This window comes from Pollicipes pollicipes, unplaced genomic scaffold, assembly GCF_011947565.3.
Source record: "Pollicipes pollicipes isolate AB1234 unplaced genomic scaffold, Ppol_2.1 Scaffold_7261;HRSCAF=8764_pilon_pilon_pilon, whole genome shotgun sequence".
Lineage (NCBI taxonomy): Eukaryota > Metazoa > Arthropoda > Thecostraca > Pollicipedomorpha > Pollicipedidae > Pollicipes > Pollicipes pollicipes.
In genome coordinates this window covers 5,783,961-5,809,867 of record NW_023597054.1, presented here as the reverse complement: position 1 = coordinate 5,809,867, position 25,907 = coordinate 5,783,961, and the positions used below count along the sequence as shown (strand labels likewise).

Below are 25,907 nucleotides of genomic sequence, written 5' to 3'. Positions count from 1 at the left end.
CCATGTGGGAGCCGACAAATTATTGGCAAAGCCTGCCATCATCACCTTATCGAATGTTCCCAAATATTGAGTGTATGGGGACACGGAACAAGCCACGAAACGAGACCTCGGCGGACGTTTTGATGACAGCGGCGGAAGGCACGGCTGCGCCATCAGCGTCTTAGGCATCGTAAGTTCTAGGAAGTTTAGATGTTACGAAGCATCCGCCCGGCATGGCGGACTGACATTCGTCGGTTGACGGCTGGTCCAGCCCTGAGACCAACGATTTTAAGCATGACGTCACCGCTTCTAACGCCCCCTTGGTGACGTCATCATGGCTGGCGCGCCTCGCGTGCCCGGGTCGTCGGTGGAATACGACGCACCTGGACAGCGGCGGGGGTTAATGAGGCTTCTCTGAGGTATAAAGACGAAATTCCCAGGGCAGATAGGATTCTATGCAAAATCGCTCGTGGGCATTTTTTGCATCTCCAGGTCGTAACCTTCCGGTCAACTTACACTGGGCGGCCACCGTTTCATGCGCCCCGAGTTCAGAGCACGGAGACTAGCAACGTTAAGAACTACACCTGGATCGAAAATTGACGCAATACAGCATGAGATGCATCAAGCCTATGATCGGATATAAACAACAATCCCAAGAACATGCTGTCCTTATGCCCACGAGGAATGTCTTCGACGTTGAATATTCTCATATTTTCCAATGATGATGTCGTCGCCTATCGTCCCCCTCTGGCCGTTTAAGGGTCGGCCATTTTCAGTATAAGAGCCCATAAATTTCTTCTCAACCATTTACCCCAACAAATAAGTTCCTGCCGGAGCTGAGCAAGCCGACTAGTACCGGAGGGCAGTGCGGCCTGCGAACCGCACGTGTGCACGTTCGGACGGGAAGACGCGGTATGTCAGCATGTGATAACCAGCGGTACACCGCGCATCTGGCGGATGCGATTCAGTGCGTTATCACCAGCGGTGCGTCGCGCATCTGACGAATGTGACTCAGCGCGTGCATCGCACATCTGACGGCTCCTGTATGGTCCCGCTATGTGAGACTCGCATTGTATGCGTGATTCTTGCAACGCTGACAGGGAGCTGCGTAATCTCCGCCGTGATGGAGGATGCGTCGTGTAATTGTAGTTGCACACCCGAAGAACATACACCGCAATTAAATCGCTTGGTGGAAGCATACTTACACCGCGCCTACGCCGAGTAGATGGCCATGCGTGACAAGGCCATGATGCGCTGTGCCGTAGGAAACACCGGATTACACAGGCAACATACACGTTGAAAATATAACTGCAATTTTATTCAGTTATTTATATATATATATATATATATATATATATATATATATATACCACAAAATATGACCCGAACACGGCACCAACAGGTTTATAACTGTATGCAATTTTCCTAGGTACCCATCACACTCAGCTCCAGCAGTTTATGAAGGAAGAGTGGTCAGCATTGATCAGGTCACACACAGACAGGCTCGCACGGCACGCTCGCGACAGCCTATACTGCATTGCATACCACCATCTTTGCATACTACTGTCCTCCATAACGCTGACCAAAACAGGGGCCCGCTGCTGTTCTCGTGCGCATCTGCGGCTGTTTGGCAAGTCCCAAATGTAAGACGAGACCGTCCTGCAAAACGTCCCAGCTCCTCGACTCACACGAACAGAGTTCCACGATAGTGTCGACAAGATACCGTCGCATCAAACGGGTGTCCCAGACGCCCGGCGGACGACACCTATCGGCTTCTGGTGTACACCAGAAGCGGACACTCAAAGCTCGCGCCGCTCCTCTGAACAGAGGCTAGTTTCCACCGCACGAAAATCCGTGGTAGCATTAGTTCTAGCATCGCCCGTTGGGCAGCGCTACCGTTTCCGTTTGGCCACCACCGTCCAGCCGTCGTCCGTCTGCATGCTGTCGGCGGCGGCGCCGGAGCTGGACGAGGAGGGGCCCGGGCCGGTTGGTGGTGCCGTCGGGCCATCCCCGCCGTCATCCTGCTCCATGGCGGGCGCCTAGAGCACGGCAGCGACCAGGTGGTGACTGCTACATAAGTGTGCAACCAGAGGGGCCGTCATATGGTGACAATGGTCATTCGGTGACCAGCAGCCCAGTCGTCCGTCTACCCCACAGAGTTGTCACCACCACCTTGACGCCAACAGACGGGCTTGATTAGAAATGCCAGTGGGATGTTCGCTTATTCACGAGACATAAACGCTGTCCACAGCACTTCGGAAACACACATCTGCATCAACTGTCCTCCCAGCTATTGGCTTTCATGCCGACCTCATTACGAGAATTTACGTTCTTGTCAAACTATGTATTGTACGGTCGCAGGCAGATCATAGGCAAAAAAGCATCCCGCCTTTTTAGCGGAACACCATGCACCCTAATGCCATCTTTTGTGGAGACTCGGCAGCTATGATGATATGGTCCGTCTGTGATCGCATATCAACCCTCAGGGGAGACGCTGCATTTCAGCCGGATCCCCTACATTTCAGCCGGATCTCCTACATTTCAGCCGGATCCCCTACATTTCAGCCGGATCCCCTACATGGGATCTAGCAGTCCCCACTCCACTCAGCCATTACGCACCCAAATGTCCAACTCCCCGAACCAGATACCGGCTGGAGAACTCCTGCCGTTCTCCCTAGCCCACACTGAAAAACCAACAGACAGAGCAGCCCTCCCTACGCTGGCGCTGCCCAGTACCTGTCGAGAGGTGGCCAGGTCGGCGGGCGCCGGCAGCCTGGCCAGCTCGGCGGTGACCTCGTGGTGGCGGCCGGCGGCGCACGCGCGGAACGCGGCGCACAGCGCGCCGCACACCAGCTCCAGCGAACCGTCCTCGATCAGCGTGTCCAGCTCCGTGTTGAGGATGTCGGCCAGGAAGTCGCCCACCTCGTCCGGGTACAGGTCGGCTGCGGTGGCGCAAACTCGTGACGTCATAGGGCGCTGTTGTTTTCATCAGTTGACAACCCGAGCCCCCGTGCATTGCGACATAAGCGTAATCACCTGCACCTCAGGACCCATGCTATCAACCGGCTGGTTGCGGCCGAGTGGCCGGGACCAGCACTGCTACGTTGGTTGTGCTGGTCCGGTGAGAACCATCGGTGCCGGCACCAAGCTGACGCCAGCCCAGGCTAACGTCTCCCGTAGACAGGGAAACGCGTCCACAGAGGGACGGATCAGGAAGAACGACAAACACTGCATTGCCAGATTGTCCAATGTGCATCATATCTGGTCGAAGCACCAAACACACGAATGGCGAGCGGTGACGCCACTCTGAGGTTTCTGTTAGTTTCACTGCCATCAGTGGACAGATAGTGGTATCGATAGTGATCGCTTATTTATCGTTTGGATAATGATTACAATGTCCGCCATCAACATGGTAAAAACAGACCTTAAACACACACAGTTATAACCACACGCCCTGCATATACACCACACACAGCCACGCATGCTGGAGCCACCTATCGGTGACCCGCTAGTCGCAGTGCACACCTCGCGCCGCTACAGCGGGAAGGCGAGGCAGACCCTCGCTGGCACGGGAGCGAACGGCTGCCTGTCCCATGGGGCAGAGGACACGGAGGGCCATAGACTGAGCCGTCGTTACTGGGACGCCTTACTGATGAGTCGGTGACCCCGTTTCAGCGTTCATATGTTACCAGTAACAAGACGCTGACTGGCTGTGACTCAGCTGTGAGTGGTACGGGGGGCGGGGCATCACGACGCTGACTGGCTGTGACTCAGTGGTGAGTGGTACGGGGGGCGGGGCATCACGACCATCTTGAAGAAACTGCACGTCCATGCGTAATTTCCAGAGCTGGTTTATTGTCACCACTGAGGCTTCATGACTTAGTTGCCGAGACCAAATGGCGTCGTCAGCCTCTCATCCTGGCAGTAGGGGCACAGTACTGTTTAATCTAGGTGAAGAAACACGTCACGACTGCACGGCTTCGCGCTCGGGACGACCCGTTACCTCGCCAACTTGTGAGCAGGGCTAACGAGATATGCTCCTGCTATACAAGTCACACTTATCAATGCCTCACCATTTTCATAGAAGAATGTTTCCGTGACATCCAACAGCCATGCATAAAATTCCTTGCTAACTGGTCCAGGCATCACTTCCCTCAGAGACAACTGAAATGCGCATAACGAAAGTAATGAGCAGAGAATGTTACATGTAAACGAGCTTAACGTGTAACAAGAACAATATATTCGCGGGTTAATAGAACACAAGAATTGAGGCGAGACGGAAATAAAACCCCAAAAGAAGATTGCTTGCGCTGCCGTCCTCGTCCGGTGAGCTAGAGTGTAAACAAATTGCTCGAACCATCATCTTCGCCTGGTGTTATGCACACACAGTGTACAAACTAATCACCTGCCGAGGGTGACAGTGTGGACAACTCGTAGGACGTATTCGTATTTGTAATTCGCGTTTGCATAAAAAACGCGCCATCTATGCATGATTATCATTTAACTGGCTTCTCTGTTGAAGAAAAACAGCAGCAAAACCAAATAATTATGGTGCGTGCTATATTTTGCTGATGATAATTTTTATAACATGTGCTCACAGCACTGGACGGACTCAGCCAAGCTTGATGACCACTTTTCAACTGTTCACCTGGAGTGACGACCAAGTTTTGAAGTGCCGCTCTACACATTCTCTGAACACAGGATACCGCACAGTCTTGGCAGCCATCTCTTCGGATAAAACACGTTGCTCGGGGCTGGACAGGGCTGAAAAAGAAAATTCAGTCATGCAAGGATAGTGGTCAACTTAGCTGAAATTACCTTCATCTCACTTAGCAAATTGAGTATATGCTGCAACAGCTTGTAATTATATATCTTGTAGATGTTCATGCAATATGCGATGTACAGTCGCATAACATCTCCACATTCCACTCCTCATATTCTACACCATACTTTGGAGATATACATCCTCGCCTCTCATCTGCATATGTCTCACTTGTTTGTACAGGGTCACTTGTCATCTAAATCAACCTGACAAAATGTATTAGACACATTAGCATTACTAATTACAGGAAGGATAGCTATGCAGCCCATAACATAATTGGAAATAAGCGAGCTGGCACACTGCTGCATGTATATGGGGAGTAGTATCACATGATACTTAAAAATCCCCATAGCTGAAGGAAACAAGACTCACGAGGCAGATTTTAGAGGATTTTTGGGCCTCAGTCATCTTCCAGTCCAGACTAGGGTAGGTGAAGGAGATGTTAGTCGTAGGGAGCGGGCCTGACGTCAACACTGACTTGACTGCGCCGCATTTAAACATCAGTAGCTGGTCGCGTAGCCGCCAGGTGGTGGTAGCGACCACTGTCGCCAACAGATGGCTCGATGGGCCATGTGGAGGCACTAATGATCGTGCACGCACCAATACGGCTTGGGTGTCATCTCACGCCGGTGTTTTATTGCCAGGGGAGATTACAATATATGTTATAGTCAACATCCATCCTGCACCTAAGCAGGATGTCAGCCCTTGTCAGAACTGGGTTCCCAGTCATACTGACGGTCTCAATAGAGCGGTCAACAGTGGGGGAAGGGGGCATCCAGGGCTCTTTTGATGGCATGCCAAATGTGCTGCTCTTCAAGATTAAGTCCTAAAATTTTGATTGGATGGATCTCTGGGATCAGCACAGATGCTTAACTGTGCTTGTTGTGTGAGCCCTGACACCACCATCTTGTATGCCGGAATCACGCATGGCATTTTGTTCAAAATTTGCATGGTGTTTTGTTTGTTTTGTTTTTTGCAAAAAATTGCATAGCACTTGATTGTGACATTGCAACATTATTGCAGCATTTCCCATCCCTGTACCCTCTGAGATCTGCACAGTATGCAGGGTAGGTGGTGTTCTCTGCACAGAGGGGTGCAAACCATGATTGATCAACTGCCTTGCATGAATGACAGCCTGGCCATTAAGATATAAAGTGCCATCTCCCATCATCATCTGGCCACCTGCTGTCCCTAGCCTGGGGCAATGACCTACCAATCCCAACTAGTCTTGCAAGCTTGGCACTGGAGCCAGCACCCTAATCAGCCAACAATGCCTAGTATGCATATAATGGTGGTCCGAAAAGGGCTACGCTGTGACGGATGCAGAGCTGATTACATCACATGCTGGGGATAAGGAAACAAGCCACTGCATCACACACCAATTCAATAAGCATGTCTGAGTTATTGATGAAACTCTGAGCATGCCCCTTGGAGACCACATCACTCAGGCCTGCCAGGGATAAGCCAAGTTTGATTTACCCAGACGGGGATCCTGGCATACCAGTGCTGATTATGCTGACCAAGACCTGATCAAGACCTCCGCTGATGAGAGCATGTTACCCTGCAGGCACGCAGTAACAGATGCTTCACCAGTTATGTCATTGCTGTCACTGGCTGCCCACCTGATTGCCAGTCAGCACTGCCACTGGAACTGCAGTCCCTCAGGCTACCAGAACTTACCAAACCAATCCCTGGCGAGGGTAGTGTGTCACTGTAACTCAGCAACACACTCCACTGCTGAGGCTATATGATGTCAGCTGCCTCACAACCCAGCAAAGGGCAAGTGCCACAGGGAGTGAAACCCTGAACTTCTGGTTTCCCTGATGGCAGACAAGGGATGTCATTACCACATTCTTATCTTTGGAGTTTTGGAAAAGCTTAACAGCCATCTCTATGACCCTGATAGGACTTTCAACACTTAAATATATGATGACCCCACATTTTTATACCCAGATCAGGATGGGTCCAACTGAATGCCAATGATGATGCATTACATTTATCATGTGTCATTGGGGCCTTATGACACACTCAGCTACTGAGGCTATATGGCATTGCCTGCCTCTCACCCTGGCAGGAAGGGCAGGCACAGCAGGGAATTGAACCTGTACCTTTGGTTTCCCGGATGTGCAGTGGTTAATGCAGATACATTAACCACTACACTACTGGCACCCCATATCACATTTATCAACTAAACCAAAATTCTTGATAAGCTTTCAATTTGAACTGATCTACAGGCTTGTTTAAAAAATATACCAGGTAAGAAATGTGCTGTCAAACTAATTTACCTGATTAATGGGCAAGACATGACACTCTGCTACTGATAACAGAAAATTCATGTGTGCACTGCCTTTTTGAAAAAAATTTGCATACAGACTATCAACAAATAAAACAAAAGGCCAGAAACTAGTCAATGTATATTCATTTCAAATGTCTTATGTGGATTCTTTCAGTATGGCCCAATCTTGTTAGTTGATGAAAGTCTGAACTGAGAGGTAGAATCTTATTTATGTGCAGTCTGAAATAACTACAAAAAATGCACTTCAGGGGTCTTTAATTCACACTGAAATATTGGTGTGCCAGTGCACCACATCTACCAATGCATGCAAGATGATTTAATTTCCTATTTAAGGTTTCAAGTTATAGTTAAGTACATGAAAAGTTATGATAAAAAAGTTTAGGTAGCCTAAAATTAATGGCTTCAGTCACTAACCTGACTGGGAATTCGATTTAGCTGCCAAACATATTTTTCTTTGACAAATGTGCACACACCAGGTGATGTCTGGTCAGTCTATGAGGAACTCATTCACTGCATCAGATTCCAATGCTCATGCCAGCCATGACATATTTGTCTTAAACCACCTTTGAAACATCACTTGTGTCTGAAACATTGGCTTTCTGCATTCTAATAGGTGGCAGCCATGCACAAACTATGAGCACGCTGGGATTTAGTGTATACGTAACAACATTTTCAAAGCCATGTTGCCGCTAAGCCACCTAGTGACATTCCCATCATGAGGTGTTTTGGGTAGTGGATATGTGCATTTGGGGTAAGGAAGGATTCAGTAGCTGCTCTGGATAGGTATTTTGCACTGATTAAGTGTACCTCACTGCATCCAATACACAACTGACAACAGTCAAGCTGTGCATGCCATCACAAGCTTGCCCACAAGCTTAATTTAAGAAATCAGAGCAGTCCTTCGCCCACATACTCGCACCACTTGCCACACTTGGTTCAAATCTCCACAATCATTGCTCCGAATCATTGCTTTGCATTGCAATCATTGCTTCAGAGAAGTGCCACAAGTGGTAAACATAAGCTTATTAATTAGAAGACTCCAAATGAGCTTAAGCATCAAAATCCGTAAAGATTCACTGCAACATCCTGCTCTCCAGGCCATGCACCTTGAAAAAGGGAACCTATATGTTGAAATACCGATCCCCGCCAATCACACACGCGCTCTCACGTACGTCTCCGTCGTACCCTTTAACGGGTATGAGTTATTTTCTGTTTGGCCACTAGGGTGCAAATAATGCTGTCCTGAGTCCACACGGCCCAAGATGCAAAAACTATTTGCCAAATCCAAGCTCATATGGCAACCAAATGCAAATTTTTGGTGTTTATAAGACTTTCTTGAACGCTACATCGACTTCTTGTCTCCTGGGCTGATGCAAACACTGAAATATACAGAACATATGCAATATCACGTCTGAATTACGTCACCAAGATGAATTCTTTGTCGGTTTGCAGCGATTCAACCTATGAGATGTGGGTACTCAGCTGATACCATGATAGACGTGCATGGCGCAACAAGATCAATTATTGGGGGTAAAGATGGCGACGAGTGAGGAGAATCCTATGCAACTTTACGAGGTTTTTCAAAGTTGTTTCAATAATATTGCCAACAAACAAAAAGGTGAGAATATTTTGACATTAACGTAGAAGTTGCGATGAATATACGGGGTTGTCAGAAGTGTCAATATGGGGAGTCGTCTCAAGTAAGTTGTGAACCGGTCGTCCAGTCATGCAGATTATGTGTAGACCATGCACATACACCCTCCAACACGGAGGGTGGGTGCTCATCGGGGTTGTTTATCTTGCAGTGATATCAATTTGGAAATGGCACTGGCAATTGGTGGGACATTAAGCCACAATCAATATTATGATTGTATGCACCAGACTTGCACACCTGAACAGTCCTGGATGCATGGTACATAACATAACATCAGCAATGGGATAACAAGTGCATGCAAGCCTCAAAAACTTCTGTGCAAAAATTAGGCTTCAGCTCAAGCCACATCTGAAATTCACTTGCTTCAAGCAACAAAATGTGTTTGACCTTGTTGTGAGGTTTGCAAGACCATTTATGGGGTACCATTGCACCAGTTTTTATGGTCTTACACCATATAAGAGTTGATTTCATATATTTAGCCATCTATGTCATTTCATCCTAAGAAGGCAGCTGCAGCATTTAGGCAACATTCTGACAATTGCAAAAGGTCATTTTGGAAACCTGGCCGCCTTTCCATCATTCAACAGGATCTCCGGTGGGTGCGTAAGCCTGTATAGCCAGTTTCTGTCTGCCTAGTGTGAAGCTGGTAGCCACCCTCCATTTTGGCTGGTACTGAAGCCAGTGAACAACCACTATCTGTTTTAGAGGTGGCATATACCCTGCCTGATAAGAACAGCACACCAAAATGACAATTATACTTTCATCATCACATGGCACATGCCAGAATGTTCAAAACAGCTATGTATTAGATTTTAGATGGGTGTTTCACATTTGGTTGCACATGGTGGCTGGATCAATGTCCATGCAGACCTTTGTCCATTCACTAACATCTGCTGCATTCATTCTAGAAGTAAATTCCTGGCCCAAGTCAGCAGTTTTCCTGTAATCTCTAGAGCTGCAAGTTTCAGTAGCAGGTGTGGTATAGAATGAAAATGTTTTTCAAAGTCCAATTAAATTGGATCTGCCAGATGCCAGTAGTCAAGGCTGCATAGCCAGGCTCTGGCTGCTGTTTGATCAAAAATATGGTTGGTACATGTGGAGTCATAATGCTGTTCCAGATAACAGAGTCCATAATTTTCACAACCACTGAAGTTCAACAAGGAGTTCTAAATTATGGCTGAAAGCCTGGAACCCTTCGAAAAAAATGGAGTTATCTCCACAATGCTCCACAACTCTTGAATGTACCCACTATCAAAAGGCCTTTTTAAAAATCATTTGAGAGGGGGGAGCTGCTCAGGTTGCTGTAGATCCTTCCTTAAGGCTCCTTGGGTACACCCCATCTGGCTCTTGTTACTGTGAAGGCTTCTTTGTTTCCAGCCTTTTTATTCACCTGGTTTTACTGAACACCTTGGAGGCAGATGCTGTATGAATGGTGTCACTTGGTGGGATATTAGAGTAATCCTCTCATGTAAACACACTACTGAAGGTTCTGCTCAGTTCTTCATCCTTCTCAAGGTCTGTTCACACTATTGTGCCTTCACCTCTTTCCAGCTGTTCAACCTTTACCTTTGCTTTGAGTTGCAAACAAGTGTTTCTCCAAAAAGCTTTGGCTAATCTGTGATATTCTCCACTAACCTGCTCTCAAAATCTTGTTTTCAGTTATTGTACTGCTCGTCCGGATTTTTGGGAGATGGTGTATCCTGTTTTTGGTGATATTAATTCTGCTTTGTGACAGTGTTGTGGCCTTGCTCATTTTGGTGTTGTACATGCTGGAATATGCTGAGACATTTTGTCATCTTTCTCAATGATCTTGCACTGTTTGCTATGACTGGTTTTACAGCCTTGATTGCATACAATATTATATTCTAACTTTTGCTAGAACCTTTTGAAGATGCTTACCTTTTGTTCTTCCCTTTCCCCTGTCCTCGAGCATTGTCAGCATTTGTCAGCATTCTTCCTTTGGTTAAGGGTGTGTCACTTCATCTTCATGCTCTTCTTTGATAAAGATTGTGCATCCACAGGGCATATTTCAACATGTTACTGCCGCCTGGAACACCTCCCTAGCTATTCAATTTTGCCCCCTTCTGCAAACAGTGTTAAGATCCATGAATAGGTTATGGAAGCTGGGTAATCTGTTTGCCAAAAGTTATGGATGATTTAGGTAGATGTTATGCACTAGGAGCCTACTGGTAGAAATCATTCTTCCTTAGAGCTCTTCCTGTTGAATAATATCTTGCCTCTGATATTTGCCCTTCATTCTTTTTTCTGGGATAAGTTTATTCAAATAACTTGCTCAAACAACATTTTGATGAGAATCTCAGTTAAGCATAGCCCATTCACCATCATAGAATTGGTGACAGAACTGAGGCATTGGAAAGCAACCACAGCTTATTAAGGATTGCTGTCATGCAATGCAAAGGCAAAATGTGGTGAATTTTGCTGACGACACCAGGGGCTGATACTCCCACACACCTGTCTCCCTAGCTATCCGCCGCTGCCGCACCCAACTGCTCAAAACTGTGTGGTGATGTTTCCCCAGCCTGTCTCCAATCTTGTTGGGGTGGGAGGGGGATTGTGTTGTGCTATGTGATGCAACCTTGGGTAGTTGATGGCCTCTCCCAGCTTACTCATGTATTGTGGGAATGCATTGCCTTAGGTGGGGATCAAACTCACAGAGTAGAAGATTGATTTGCACTGATGTGTCTGCCACTTGACCTCACTGTGATCATCTTTTCAGACAAGCTGTGGGCTGCCAGTGACTTCTTATGGAGAAAACCAGGTCAGTTTTGTGCAGTGTACCACACAGGTTAGAATGCAGCATATGCCTCTATCTGCATGTTGCTTTTTTATATTTTATGTCAATGTGTTGTCTGCATTGATAAGCTGTACTCTGTGGTCAGGCCATTGGCAACTGTAGCTATAGTGTTTGTGACTTTATTAGTGTGTGAATCGACGCTTCATTCATTTTCTCGTCAAAACGTTTGCCCGAGGTAATGCTACTGTTCTAAGCTGAGTGCAAAGGTGTGATTGTTTTCCCCGCCGTTGTGCTCCTCCTGGTGGTATATTCCGATCTCGTCGCGTCACAGCACTAGTACACTCATCCCGTGCTGGAGGTTCACTGGGCGCCAAATAGCCATGCAGTCACAGCGCCACGAAGCTCATATTATCGGTCCATCAATCGGAGTATCGGTCCATCAATCGGAGTATCGGTCCATCAATCGGAGCATCGGTCCATCAATTGCAGAACGTGCCGTCGTAGCAAATAACGTTACATGTGTTGCGCATAACGCATGTGGAGAGACGTAATACGGTGTGTTTGCAATCGTGCCAGCCACACCTTAAATAATTTGTGTTACTTCTTGAAAGGTGAAATACCATTATTTGAATATTCTGGGCCGTCGCACCCTCGTTTAAATGTCGGGCAGGAACGGGCAGTGCTATGCTTGTGTGCACAGATCGCCGTCCTTAAAGTGTGCGTGCATCAGTGCAGTATCGGCGCGCTCGGTACCGCCTTGCACCGGCGTCTGAGCCGCGCCCATGTTCGCAGAACGTATACCCGCCCAGCTCGGGTCCGCCCGGCGGCGGCGCGTGCAGCTCCGGCTCGCCGTATTACCCGTTCGGTGACGGAACAGCGGAGCGGGCCGACCAGCCGCCGGGCCGCGGCCCGCCTCTGCGGACCGAGCCGGCCTCGTCCGGTGAGCACGCCAGCCAGCCGGCCGCGCCTCTCACGGCACACAGCGACCGGAGACAGAGCATCAGCATCACACCCGTGGCACATTCCAGCACACTGCTGGCAGATCATACAAATCTAGCACAGCGCATCACAGGGATTTGCTGCGTGGGCCTTTGTTTACTGGTATATTGGGACCGGCTTTTGCTGTTGAAGTTTTTGACACTTTCGGGCAAGCTTAAAGGCCTGTGGATCTCAGTTTAGCCATCCAGCATGATATTTTAGACAACAGTGCGTCAGGCAAGGTGCGACACAAGCGGACCGCGGCCCATTCTAGCGATGTTAGTGAACTCAACGGTGAACTCCATATATTTTTGCCGGCAATGGCAGCTGTGGAAAATTGAAACCATCATTTCAAGGCAAATCTTTAGCCACCAACATCCTTCTATTGGAATGTCTCAGTACAGGGGTATCATCAAGGAAAAATGTTACTACGTGCTCTGTTCTTTACGCGTGCTTTTTCCTAACGATAATAGCTGCTATGTACGTGAATACGTCAAATTTGTCTTGCCTTCTGTTGGGTGTAAGGGAAGGGGGTCCTGTTCTGTCAGTTGGCTGCCATGACCCTTTTTTTCATTGACCTTTGAGTCACATTTTTATCTTTATTTTCTTGTGGTTGAGTTGGTACAACCGAGACTCATTTTTTCAACGTGATGCGTCTGTTCTATTATCGTCCGGTGATTTATCAACATTGTTTCAGGTTCCATGAGGAAGAGAGATGAGGTAAGTACCTTGTTCGCCTTCACCCCGCGGACAGGTGAGTTCTAGCAGACGAAACGTAATGTTTGTGGGTACTTTGAGAGGATGAATTAGAGAGCGTTACAAGGTGCGTGCTGTCTTGTTGATCCCTGCAGACGCGCAGGCGTTTTCTTGACGTAATGTCTCCTTGGTGAAGTTATGCAACCATCCAAAAAGTATTTGTAGATGGCGCTGCGTGCTAGTACCGACAATCCGTAATGGTCCTGTTTACCCCTTATGAATTATAACACATTTGGCGGCTTTTTACACCGTCCCAGACAGGCCGGACAGACTGTACCAGACAGGCTGTGAACATAAAGGCGGATGTTTTTGGCTCAGACAGGCACACATTAACATGGGAAGTCATGCTGTGATAATGCCCAGCGTTTTTTTCCAGACTTACATCATGTTATTATCACATGTTGCCGGTACATTTCATAAGCAAGCAAGCTTCGAGCCACCGCTTTTGTCAGCACCGTGAGATGACAGTTCCTATGTTGAAAACAGTGGACCCTCAATACGCCAGCATGTATTGGTTAGATGACGATGCCAGGCAAGCGATGCCTTGCTCTAACACAGTCTTGCACCGATATGCAGCGCCACCGGTGTATCCAGACATTGGTGACCAGTATTGTTTTTTTGTTACGAGCGCATGGATATAGAGAATGCATTAGCATATCTTTGTAAACGATACAGAATACAATATATAATACGGTATACAATACAATCAGCAGATGGTTTTAGTTATCACGTAGCATAGTCATGTTCATTCACAAGAAGAATAGTTTAGCCATTCTTTGGCTTGGACGGAAGCCACACTTTCATTTAAACCAGAAATATAAGCTAAGCCAGTCTCGCTCAAACACAACGCTACGCCTTGTCCAAACCAGAATTGTATCACGTGAAATGGGCTAATTTAAGGCTACGCTCGGATCACCAAGATGCCCTGCAGCATTACGTATTTACGTATGCCGTACCTAATCATTCAGAAATGCTGTGTAAAATGGGTGTGGGCCTGTATCGAAGACCACAGCGTCATTTTGTGAGGAAAGCTGTTGTTGAGGCAATAAGTCCTAATTTGATGTACAGGGTTTAAAAATGTCGGCGATATCAGCAGGACTGAAGACGCGCTGAGACGTCGTCCCAGCAGCAGTCCCCGATCAGTACCCATCCCAGTTACTTCATCCAATGGTAGCGGTCTGGAATGTTGGTGGTGTGGTGGCGGTCCCGACTGGGCTTCACGTGGAAACCACCGTCCTGCTGGCGGTGGCGCACCAGCAGACGACGCCGGCTCCGGTCGTGATCGGTGATCGATGCCAATTGCAGATATTTGAGCCACTTGTGACGATTAAAGACAGTGGCTGGGGCGGTGGAGTGTGTCGCGCGGCAACAACATTATTAGCTCATCGTCGTCACCATCACCATCACCGGCACCGTCACCGTCACCCGTCACCATCACCGTCGCCATCACCATCACCATCACCATCACCATCACCACCACCGCCACCATGTGATCATCATCGTCATCGCCGTAATAATAATAATAATCATCATTATTATTATCATCGTCATCATCATCATCATCATATAATCACCAAATCATCATCGTCGTCGCCATCGTCATCATGACACATGACAGTCAAGAGCGGAAACGTCCGGAATGGCTTGCTGGTATTCATAGAAAGTGTGCAATGTCTATCGAGTGTTTTGTTTATTGGAACAAGCGGACTTGGTTTAAGATTTCTAGGCTCAATTCAGGTCATGGCCTCATTAGACATGGGTTTCTGAAGCTGGTTTGGCGATCCTGTGGGCTACTGGGTGTCTTATTTTCATAAGCTTCCGTATGATCGAGCGACTGAACATGCCATGCAATCTAATGGTTGCGCGAAAAGTATTTTGTGCATTTAGATGCGCAAGAGCCCTTCCATGTTCACAAGGTCTAGGAGACCGAGACCGAGACCGAGACCGAGACCGAGACCGAGACCGAGACCGAGACTGAGTCCAAGTTCGAATCCGAGACCGAGACCGAATTGGAGCCCGAGCCTGAGCCGGAGGCTAAGTTCGAGCCCGAGACCAAATCCGAGGCCGGGCTCGAGGAAGCCCCAGACCGAGCCAGAACACGATACCAAGACCGGGACCGGGACCGGGACCGGGACCGGGGCCGGGACGAGACCGAGACCGAGACCGAGACCGGGACCGGGACCGGGGCCGGGGCCGGGACGAGACTGAGACCGAGACCGAGACCGAGGCCGAGGCCGAGACCGAGACCGAGACCGAGACCGAGACCGAGACCGAGACCGAGCTCGAGCTCGAGTCCTAGAACGAGCCCATGTCCGAGCCCAAGTCCGAGACCGAGTCCGACTTCGAGCCCGAGGCAGAAACCGGGACTGGGACCGAGGCCGAGGTCGAGTCCGAGACAGACCAGCTGGGCCCAGTTCCTCGCACGCCGGCATGACTTCGGACCGGACAGCTGGACTACGACAGCCCAGCTCAACCTTGGAGCAACTGTAACGGCGGTAGGACACCAAGAGAGACCTGTGTTCGACCAATATTTTTAGGATCAATTCAACTGTTGTTGAACGATTGCGATATGATTCAAATAATTAGTATGTGTTATGAGAGTCGATTGTCGATTCGCATCTAAGCTCAACGATATAGTTTCGACAACATGACCTAACATGATAAGTTGGTTAATTGCATGGCATGTCGCAGTGGGAATTTTGCAATAATTAATGATTCACAAATGCTGCTGTGATACAAATAGATTAGACAGGATGAGATGAGGTAAGGTTTCTTTAGCTTATACTTAGGTTACTTTCATGGAGATACACAGGGGTATTTTGCAAAAAAACAATGACTTAATATTTGTATTTCCGGACCCCATCTTAACGGAAGCCAGAGGTATGCTTGATGTGTTTTATTTGGTAAGGTGTTGATGTGCAGGATTCCAAGGCTTTTTTGTTGAAGTGCTTCATGGCTGTTGAGTTCTTTGTTGTTGTTTCTTGTTAAGTTTATTTGCTTTGTTTTGTGTTAAAAAATCCCGTGGAGGGGAAGTGCAAAGTGCAGCATCAGGACAGTGGTGTCACATAGTTTTTTATGCTTATGACACTGTTATGAACTTACTATCCTTTAATGTATTCTGTTTCACTGTAATGGCCTAAGATGTTAAAAAACAAACAGATTTGTCATGTTAATGATATTACATCCATGCCAACATGAAGTGTGTGTCTTTGTATGCTGGAGCATATCATAATCTGCAGCTGTGTGCCAAATGCAAGGTTTTTACGCATCCCCATTTTTTGGGTCACACCACGCAACCATCACACCACCAAAACAAAACATGGTAGGCAGGGTCTAAAAAACCGGCATTTGACGCAGGCACGTAAATTTTCCGAAACGGCTCGTTGGATCGCCTTGAAATCTCCACTAATCGATCCGTGCAATGAGGTGAGTCATGGGAAGGCAATATCGAGACCCGATCTGAGGTCAAACACCTCGAAAACGCGATGGGAAAATTTTACATGCAAATGCAGGCAACCCAAATCTGAGAGCCTACCGGGCCGGTCACCGTCAAACCTTTACCACTGGATGGCCCATACATGATTCCCTCCTGCACGGTCTTTTTGCGATGAAATCTTTCACTCCCGCCCTAGTTCAGAACTGATTGTAGCTCACTGCTTTTAAGGCCATGCGGACGTTTATCCCCACGCTTTGCGGGCCTGTGGCAGTTGTGGTGGTGCAGTTGTTGAGAGCGTTGACCGGTTTCTCGCCGGTGCTCCGGCGCGGCCGCTCAGCGGGCGCCGCCGACGCTGTGCGCCAATGACGGGCCGCCGTCACGGAGCGGCCTCGGCGGCGGTGCGGCCGCGCCGTGCCGCCCACCCTGAGCCCAGTGGCAGCCTGGCCGTGCTGGTACTAGTGTGGCGGAGGCAGTGCGCCACCAGTGCAGACTGCGCACGTGCCAGCTGCTGGCGCAGTCGCTGTGATGCCTGTCTGACCGAGCTTGGCAGCCGCGTGTGAGAAGGATCGGGCTCCGGTGGCTATACGCGTAGAAAGGATCGGACTGCGACGGCTGTACGCGGGAGAGCCGGGCTCCGACGGCTGTACGCGGGAGAGCCGGACTTCGACGGCTGTACGCGGGAGAGCCGGGCTCCGACGGCTGTACGCGGGAGAGCCGGGCTCCGACGGCTGTACGTGGGAGAGCCGGGCTCCGACGGCTGTACGCGGGAGAGCCGGGCTCCGACAGCTGTACGCGGGAGAGCCGGGCTCCGGCGGCTGTACGCGGGGAGGACCAGGCTGCTCTCGGATGGAATCGTGACGAGAGGGGTAGTGGCGGCGTCAGCCGATACGTGTAGCTAGCAGCTGGCCGTTGTGGGACTGTGCGAGTGAGGTCAGCCGCCGTCACCATGTCCGAGCTGTACACTCCGAACGGCTACCCGCCAGCCCAGGTGAGCAGCAGCCGTCGAGCCGGGCCGCCGGCTGTCAGCAGCGCGTGCAGCGCGGCTGGCGGCCACCTCTGTCGGTCAGCACGAGAGCCGAGCCGCCGCCGCATTGCGTGATTTTGCCAGATATTTGAGGCTATCCCGGATAAAAAGTATCCCGTTTGATGTGACCCATGGCTGTTTCTGCCGTGCCGCCACATCACGGCGGCAAAAGCGGCGCGTCCGGCACCGATGACGCGGCGCTGCTCCCGGAGCCGGTCCCCGTGACTGCTGAGGCGGCTGGTCTGTGCTGCCGCCGAAGCGCACGCTCTTCCATGTCCCCTGTGGGTGTGTCCGTGTCCGTGTCTCCGTGCTGATTCGCACAGCGGGCTGGCGCTGGCCGGCCGCAGCTGAGCCCGGCCCTCTGTCCCGCACGACGTTTGTTTGCGCGGGACGAGCGCTAACAAGCGGCTGCCGTGCCGCCGAGTCCGGACGTGTCGCCGCCGACCGGTGCGGCTCCGGGAGACCGGGCTGGAGGCCACCAACCACGGGAGACCAAGCTGGAGACCACTGACCCTGGGAGACCGGAGATGGAGACCACTGATCCCGGGGGGCCGAACTGGAGGTCACCGACCACGGGAGGCCGGGCTGGAGTCCACTGACCACGGGAGACAGGGCTGGAGGCCATCGACCACGGGAGACCGGGCTGGGATCCACTGACCACGGGAGACCGGGCTGCAAACCACTGACCACGGGAGATCGGGTTGCAAACCACTGACTTCGTGAGACTGGGCTGGAGACCACTGACGGAAGGCTGGGCTGGAGACCACTGACTGGGAGACCGGGCTGGAGACCACTTGTCCCGGGAGACTGGGCTGGGTACCACTGACCACGGGAGACCGGGTTGGAAACCACTGACTCCGGGAGGCTGGCTGGAGACCACTGACTGGGAGACCGGACTGGGGACCACTGACCCCGGAGGACCAGGCTGGAGGCCAGCGACGCTGGGAGACCAAGGTGGAGAAGCCCTGACTGGGAGACCGGGCTGGAGACCACTGACTGGGAGACCGGACTGGAGACCACTGACCCCGGAGGACCAGGCTGGAGGCCAGCGACGCTGGGAGACCAAGGTGGAGAAGCCCTGACTGGGAGACCGGGCTGGAGACCACTGATCCTGGAGGACCAGGCTGGAGGCCGCCGACGCCGACAACTGCGGGAAGTCACACGATGGACAGTAGACTCCATCGAGAGTGACTAGAGTTCTTATGCTGAGTTGCGGACCTTCAATACACCATGATGTACTTCTTAAACGGCGTCCGAGTCCCTTTAGAGCGTACATCACATGCACCATTGCTCTTCGAAGGAGATGCATCCTAAAAAACTACACAAGACAACAAGCCAGCGATATGGCATGGAGACCGATTCGCACATTGAAATAATGGTTTGAATCGAAACTATATCGTTGAGCTTAGATGCGAATCGACAATCGACTCTCATAACACATACTAATTATTTGAATCATATCGCTATCGCTCAACAATAGTTGAATTGATCCTAAAATATTAATCGAACACAGGTTTCCCTTTGTGCCCTTCCGCCGTTACAGTTGTTCCAAGGTTGAGCTGGGCTGTCGTAGTCCAGCTGTCTGGTCCGAAGTCATGCCGACGAGCGAGGTACTGGGCCTAGCTAGTCTGTCTCGGACTCGACCTCGGCCTCGGTTCCAGTCCCGGTTTCTGCCCCGGGCTCGAAGTCGGACTCGGTCTTGGACTTGGGCTCGGACATGGGCTCGTTCTAGGACTCGAGCTCGAGCTCGGTCTCGGTCCCGGCCTTAGTATCGTGTTCGGGCTCGGTCTGGTGCTCCTTCGAGCTTGGCCTCGGATTTGGTCTCGGGCTCGAACTTGGCCTCGGGCTCGGGCTCGGGCTCGGGCTCGAACTCGAACTCGAACTCGAACTCGATCTTGCTCTCGGACTCGGACTCAGTCTCGGTCTCGGTCTCGGTCTCGGACTGCGGCTCCGGCTCGGCGGTCGTCTGCCGGGCCGGTGCCGTCGACCTCGTCGGAGCGCGCCGCGCCGCGCCGGTACGGTGCCGCCGGCGGGCGCGGCGCGGCCTGCCCGCAACTGGCGACAGCTGTTCGGCGGCCGGTTGGAAGCCGTGGTATGCGTGGAGGGCGTCCGGTGCCGACCCGGCAGGCCGACAGCTCGCTCCAATACTGGTCTGTCAGCCTCCTGCTACGTTTCTCTCTCTGTCAGGCTTTCTGCTTGGGATTTCCGCGGGCCGTGTTTGTCGCTGTCGCTGCTTTTGTCGGTGCACTTGATCTCGGCGTCCGTCTGCTGTTAATGTTTTTGGCTTCTCGTGCCGTTTCCTCACTTCCGACTGCGGTTTTACACGTTAGCGACATTTCCGTCCATTTGGTGTTCATTCACCTTCGACTTCTCACTATTTTCTACTATTTACCCTTACCATCATTGTTATGCGTTGTGGTATTATTTTATGCATTTATCTTGGAGACCCCTGGGTCGCTCACCTCACCAAAGCTCGCGTGACACGTTAGTCCACCGCGCCTGTTCTGCTCCGCCGCCGTGCAGTCTCCCGGCTCTCCGTGTTGGCCGGCGGGCTCGGCCCTCCCCGGCGGGCCCGACCCTCCCCGGCGGGCTCCCCCCCCCCCCGCACTCTGGCACGTTTGGCACTGGGGAGCGCGACCTGCGCCGGGCCGAACTGACGGCTCGGTCCGCCGCTGCAGTGTGGTGCGTCCGGCCCGGCGCGTGCCTGCTGCAACCTCGCATTGCGCAATGCCAGCCGCGTCAGGGGTGACAATCCGACGCAGCCGCCGGAAGTGGCCGTCGACGGGCCGGCGGCGGCCGGCGACTCGGTGGCTGGCTGTCAGTCCGGTGTTTGGTGCTTGGTGTCCGGTGGTCAGGTGTCCGGCGGCCGGTGTCCGGTGGTCAGGTGTCCGGCGGCCGGTGTCCGGTGGTCAGGTGTCCGGCGGCCGGTGTCCGGTGGCCAGGTGTTCGGCGGCCGGTGTCCGGTGGTCAGATCAGATGTCCGGCGGCCGGTGTCCGGTGGTCAGGTGTCCGGCGGCCGGTGTCCGGTGGTCAGGTGTCCGGCGGCCGGTGTCCGGTGGTCAGGTGTCCGGCGGCCCGACTGTGGTCCGATGGCTGGCAGCGCGTATAGGCCGCCGTCGTCACGCGTCCGCCGGCTGCTGCCGTTCTGCTCTAGTTAGCGCTTAGATGAGGCACCGGATGCACGGCGCGGGACCGAGCACAGGAGAAGAGAGAGAGAGAGAGAGAGAGAGAGAGAGAAGAGAGAGAGAGAGAGAGAGAGAGGGAGAGGGAGAGGGAGAGGGAGAGGGAGAGGGAGAGGGAGAGGGAGAGGGAGAGGGAGAGGAGAGGGAGAGGGAGAGGGAGAGGGAGAGGGCAGAGGGGAGGGAGAGGGAGAGGGAGAGGGAGAGGGAGAGGGAGAGGGGGAGAGGGAGAGGGAGAGGGAGAGGGAGAGGGAAGGGAGGGAGGGAGGGAGAGAGAGAGAGAGAGAGAGAGAGAGAGAGAGAGAGAGAGAGAGAGAGAGAGAGAGAGAGAGAGAGAGAGAGAGAGAGAGAGAGAGAGAGAGAGAGAGAGAGAGAGAGAGAGACGGTGAGATGTCGCCCACCCTGCCGCATACCGTCGCCTGTCTTGATACCACCGAGCGGGCTGGCCGTTCGGCAGGCCCTGTCAGATCTGCCGCGTTTTTCTCAGTACTCCTTTACTGTTGGGTTCGGGATACGAGTACTTGGAACTTTTGTTGTCATATTGTACTATGTATTAGAAATGTGTCAGATCAGACCATTCTTTATACAAACGTACCTCGCAGACTATGGTACAAATCGCATCGTTCATGGTCGTCCGTTTTCGTCCGTTTTTGCAACCATTGTGTAAGGGCGTGTCCCATGTTGGCCGCGCGCAGTATTCCCTTATTCTTTTTTATGCCTAATTGTCTCATGCCTTCAAAAATTGACTTAGTAGGGGGCCGACAAATTTGATGACGTATGTGGTTATTTGAATACGCTATCTGCGCAGCGTCATTTGTTTGTCATGGTAGCTGTTGATGTACGTTGTCTCCTCAGCCGCTACGTCCACTTCCTGCTTTGCTGCCATGCCGACAGTGGTACGTTTACATTTGTATCAGTATCAGTGTACATTGAATCAGTATGTAGGTTCACCGTTGGACAGTGTAGCCCAAAGTATATGTAAGGAAGCATGTGTCTACCCGCCAATGCACTGGAAGAGAGGGACATCAAAACAATACGTGGTGAGGCCATCGCTCCCATCATAGGCGTTCATCACTGCCATCGCTCCCACCATAGGCGGTTTTCACTGCCTTCGCTCCCACCATAGGCGTTCATCACTGCCATCGCTCCCACCATAGGCGGTTATCACTGCCATCGCTCCCACCATAGGTGTTCATCACTGCCATCGCTCCCACCATAGGCGGTCATTACTGCCATCGCTCCCACCATAGGCGGTCATCACTGCCGTCGCTGCCACCATAGGCGTTCATCACTGCCATCGCTCCCGTTAGACGTTCATCACTGTCATTTCGAAGCGATGTGGCCAGCAGCCGACCAGTCAGGCTCTCGGTGATAGGATGTAGTTCAACGACACCTAGTCTGAATGGCGCAACACAATTCTGGGCCGACCAGCGGCGTCACCTGCGCCAGCTCATTTCAAGTTGTAAATAAATCCATAAGCCAGCAAATACATGAAGCCTTGAGTGGTTGGCGGTCCGGTTCGGCGGTGAGCTGCAGTATTCGCCCCTCCGCCGAAGCTGGCGCACTTGACTGGTCTGCTCCGGGTCCTGTGACCCAGGCCAAAGGCTTGGCTCGGGCTCCGTCCCAGCTCAGCACTCCCGGCCGGTCTCCATCGAGCCGGCGCCAGTCGAAGCCGCTCCGCTGCGCCGCCCATGGCTTCATCATCGGCCAGAATTCGCCGGGGCGTCGCCGAAACTGGCCGGCAAGCGGCGTTAGCGGACTGCCGGCACCTTGCTACGCTCGTAAAGCGAGTTAGCCGGCTCGGCGGCGGCAGTTCCGGCGCCGGTGACTCTGTGGCCGTTCCAGACGGCGCGTCCCCCTCCCCCCCCCCCCTCAGCGCTCTGCCTCTCACAGGGACCGACGTCAGGGCGGCAGCTCGGCGGGACACGTGTGAGGCGTGAGCGGCAAAATGGCTAGACATATGGGAACAGTGTGTTGGGACGCGTCGGAGATCGGACCAGTGCACTGGGACGCGTCGGATCGGAGCGGTGCACTGGGACACACCGGATTGGAGCAGTGCACTGGGACACGCCGGAATCGGAGCAACGCACTGGGACACGCCGGATCGGAGCAGTGTACTTGGACACGTCAGATCGGAGCAATGCACTGGGACACGCCGGATCGGAGCAGTTGTCGATAAGAAGATCGGAGCAGCGCACTGGACAATAGGAGCAGTGCATAAGTGGCATCAGCTGGGAGTAGCGCACCGATAGCGGCCATGTGGGGCAGCGCTGGGAAACACCAGATGGTGACAGCACACGAGGACACAGCAGGTATCAGGAGCACACCAAGTTACCGCAGGTCAGAGCAGAGCCCCGTAGTCGGCTCTGCTGTGCGCGAAGGACCGTGGCGTGGCACCGTCCGGCCGCCAGGGACGGCGCCGACGCTGACGCCAGCCGGGTTGGCGCGGCGCGCCGGTGTTTGCCCGCTATGGGCCGTGCTGGCTGTTTAAGTGTGTGGCGAAGGCGTGGGCGGCGCCGGGCCGACGCTAGTGCCGTCTCGAGCCGCCGCTTCGGTGTCACAATAAACAGCGGCCTCCCAAACAGCGCCCGTCCGCCGTTTATACAATATTTAACAGGCGTCCGGCGTATCGCGCCGTAACGACCCAAACAATGCCGGCCCGGCCTGGCGCCGGCACCGCTGGTCCTCTTCCAGCCGGCAACGGGCGCCGGGCGGGCGCCCAGAGGCGCTGCGGCTGCGGAGAAGGGCCGCGGCCGCCCAGATCAGCTGCAGCTGTCTGTCGGTGTGATCGGTTACCAAAGGAAAACCGTACAATAGTGGCAATTAATATAACCTATCGGCAAGAGTTCGACTGCAACTCGAACGCACCATAAAAGGGTAAGGTGCGAGGGAAATTGACGACTTTGGTTCTCAGGTGATGCGCGCTGGATATCAGTGTCTTAAAATTTGAGGTGCGGCCTTTTGGCGTCTCGATAAGTGGTAAATCGACGTCTGTGTCTTTTCTTGCGTTCTCTTCTCTTGGGTTATCGAGGCATTTGAACGCGGCAATGTTTCCACCTGGTGGATGGGTGTGGTTGTTTTAATTTCTTGGTCCTGCCACTGGCCAACAACTGATGGTTACTGGCCGGGCGGTGTCTGCTTACCGGCACCTGTACGTCCGTACCTGGCCGGTGGGCTGCGCAGCCCCCGATCGGGCGGCCGACCTGTGCCCTCACCTGTACCGGAGGTCCTGGCCGGTGGGCTGCGCAGCCCCCGATTGGGCGACCGATCTGTGCCCGCATCTGTACCGGAGGCCCTGGCCGGTGGGCTGCACAGCCCCCTATCGGGCGTCCGATCTGTGCCCGCATCTGTACCGGGGGCCCTGGCCGGTGGGCTGCGCAGCCCCCCCCCCCCCCCTGATCGGGTGGCCGATCTGTGCCCGCATCTGCACGGGAGGACCAGGCCGGTGCGTTGAGTGGCTGGGTGGCGTCCGCGGCCGTCCCCCAGCTGACAGCCCGGCCCCTCCGACGGACACTTGTGCGCAATCGATGTGGCCGGCAGGGGGGGGGGGGGCAGATGGGCCGGGCAGCGCCGGGCCCGGGCCAGTCCTGCGCGGCCACGAACGCTGGGTGGCCCCGGCTCCGGACGTAGTCGGGCCGCCGCCTATCTGCCTGTTTACCGAGCGGCGGCTGTTTATTTGCGGCTGTCGGGTTGGGTTTCGCCACTTCGCGTCACTGCACATTATGCTGAGGCGACTGTTGTCATGTGCTGAGCACCACGGTTGTGCTCTGGTGTAACACCAATCAGCTTCAGCCGGGCCCCACCCGCCGCCGACGCGTCTGCAAAGCCTACGCTAACAACTCTCAGACGCTACGCTACTACTATACAACTACGCTACGCTACAGCTACGCTAACAACTCCACACGCTCAGAGCGCTTATTTCTAGGAGGTCAACTTTCAGAGTCTTGTTCATGTCTACTTTCAGGAGCCTGACGGTCACAGGGCCGAAGTTCAGAAGGCCCGTCTTCAGAAAACCTGTGTTCGAAGTTTTTTTAGGAAGCTGTCGCAAAATACCTGCTTGAGAAGGCTCACGTTCCGAGAGCCCACTCTCATTAAACTAAGTAATACCAGGCCTGCCTGTGTGGCCTACTTTGTGAAAAGCCACGATCATATGGCCTGCGTTTAGAAAATCTGCTTCGGAGTCGACTTTGCGAAGGTCTGCACGCCTTCTGTCCGGGGTCTTCTTCCGGAAACTTCCGGATCAGAAGTCTACTCGGAGATAGCTCGACGTCGGAAGGCCTCCTCCCACAGACCTGTGCTCTGAAGGCTTTCTGAAAGGAGTTTCGCCAGACGGACGGAGATGACGAGAAAGACGTTTGCTTAAGTCTTGAGGGTGTTCCAGGCTTAAACATCGCCTTTATGATGTTACATAGTCCAAGCCACCGTGAAAGACTCTTAGCGTCCCTCAAGTTTTAGCCGTGGGTACCCGCAGTGTAGAATTTACACTGCATCTGGGAGACCAGAGGTGTTTACACGGCATCTGGGAGACCAGAGGTATGGATTTCGATCCCCGCGGAGCCCTTCCTTCCCGTCATTGTGGGAGGCAGGTGACGCCATACAGTCTCAGCAGCCGAATGCGTTGTTAAGCCCCAATGACACACAGATGCCACTAAAGTTTTGAGCTCACAACTCCGGTGCAGGCGGGCACCTTGAACGAAGGGGTTTGGAAAGTAGGCCTCTTGAGCATAGGACCAGCACATGCAATGCTTCGAAATGTAGCCAAGAACATAAGCATTCTGTGCTAACCCGGCGCTCCGACGTTAGTTCCTGTCCTTCTAGAGATGTAAGCAAGAAAGACATTGGGGTCCTGTTTTGTTTTGTTTTTGGCACTGAGTCGCGAGTTCTGGTGTTGTCAGTAATCGACCTCCAAAATGCATAAGGGACATTGTTTAACCGATGTTATCAAGCAAGCACTGATGAACTGACGTAACTTGACGCTTCGAGGCTCTGCTAATGGTCGAGGGTGTCCATGGTCTCTCTCTCTCTCTT

The 25,907-nt window shown here is 52.5% G+C and overlaps 2 protein-coding genes across 9 annotated transcripts in view; one reads left to right on the top strand and one right to left on the bottom strand.

Moving 5' to 3' along the window:
* Positions 1-1,326: 1,326 nt before the first annotated feature.
* LOC119111759 (pre-rRNA-processing protein TSR2 homolog) lies at positions 1,327-8,591 on the bottom strand. Of its 8 annotated transcripts, none has more exons than XM_037235580.1 (6): positions 8,518-8,542; positions 6,482-6,621; positions 4,628-4,743; positions 4,053-4,143; positions 2,716-2,921; positions 1,327-2,018 (listed from the first exon to the last, which is right to left on the bottom strand). In XM_037235580.1, exons 3-6 carry the CDS (start codon positions 4,703-4,705, stop codon positions 1,872-1,874), a joined length of 522 nt encoding a protein of 173 aa, XP_037091475.1. In that variant the 5' UTR covers positions 4,706-4,743; positions 6,482-6,621; positions 8,518-8,542; the 3' UTR covers positions 1,327-1,871. The 8 variants fall into 8 exon arrangements, with proteins under 8 accessions (XP_037091475.1, XP_037091473.1, XP_037091474.1 ...); XM_037235578.1 differs by lacking the exon at positions 8,518-8,542 and adding an exon at positions 8,270-8,498; XM_037235579.1 differs by lacking the exon at positions 8,518-8,542 and adding an exon at positions 8,204-8,266.
* A 2,899-nt stretch (positions 8,592-11,490) lies between these two features.
* Positions 11,491-25,907, top strand: part of LOC119111758 (transcription factor 12) — a 37,105-nt gene continuing 22,688 nt past the window's right edge. The window contains exons 1-3 of the mRNA XM_037235576.1: positions 11,491-11,530; positions 12,299-12,446; positions 13,182-13,204. Coding sequence (XP_037091471.1) covers positions 13,187-13,204 — 18 coding nt within the window. The 5' untranslated portion in view covers positions 11,491-11,530; positions 12,299-12,446; positions 13,182-13,186. The remainder of the gene's footprint in view (positions 11,531-12,298; positions 12,447-13,181; positions 13,205-25,907) is intronic.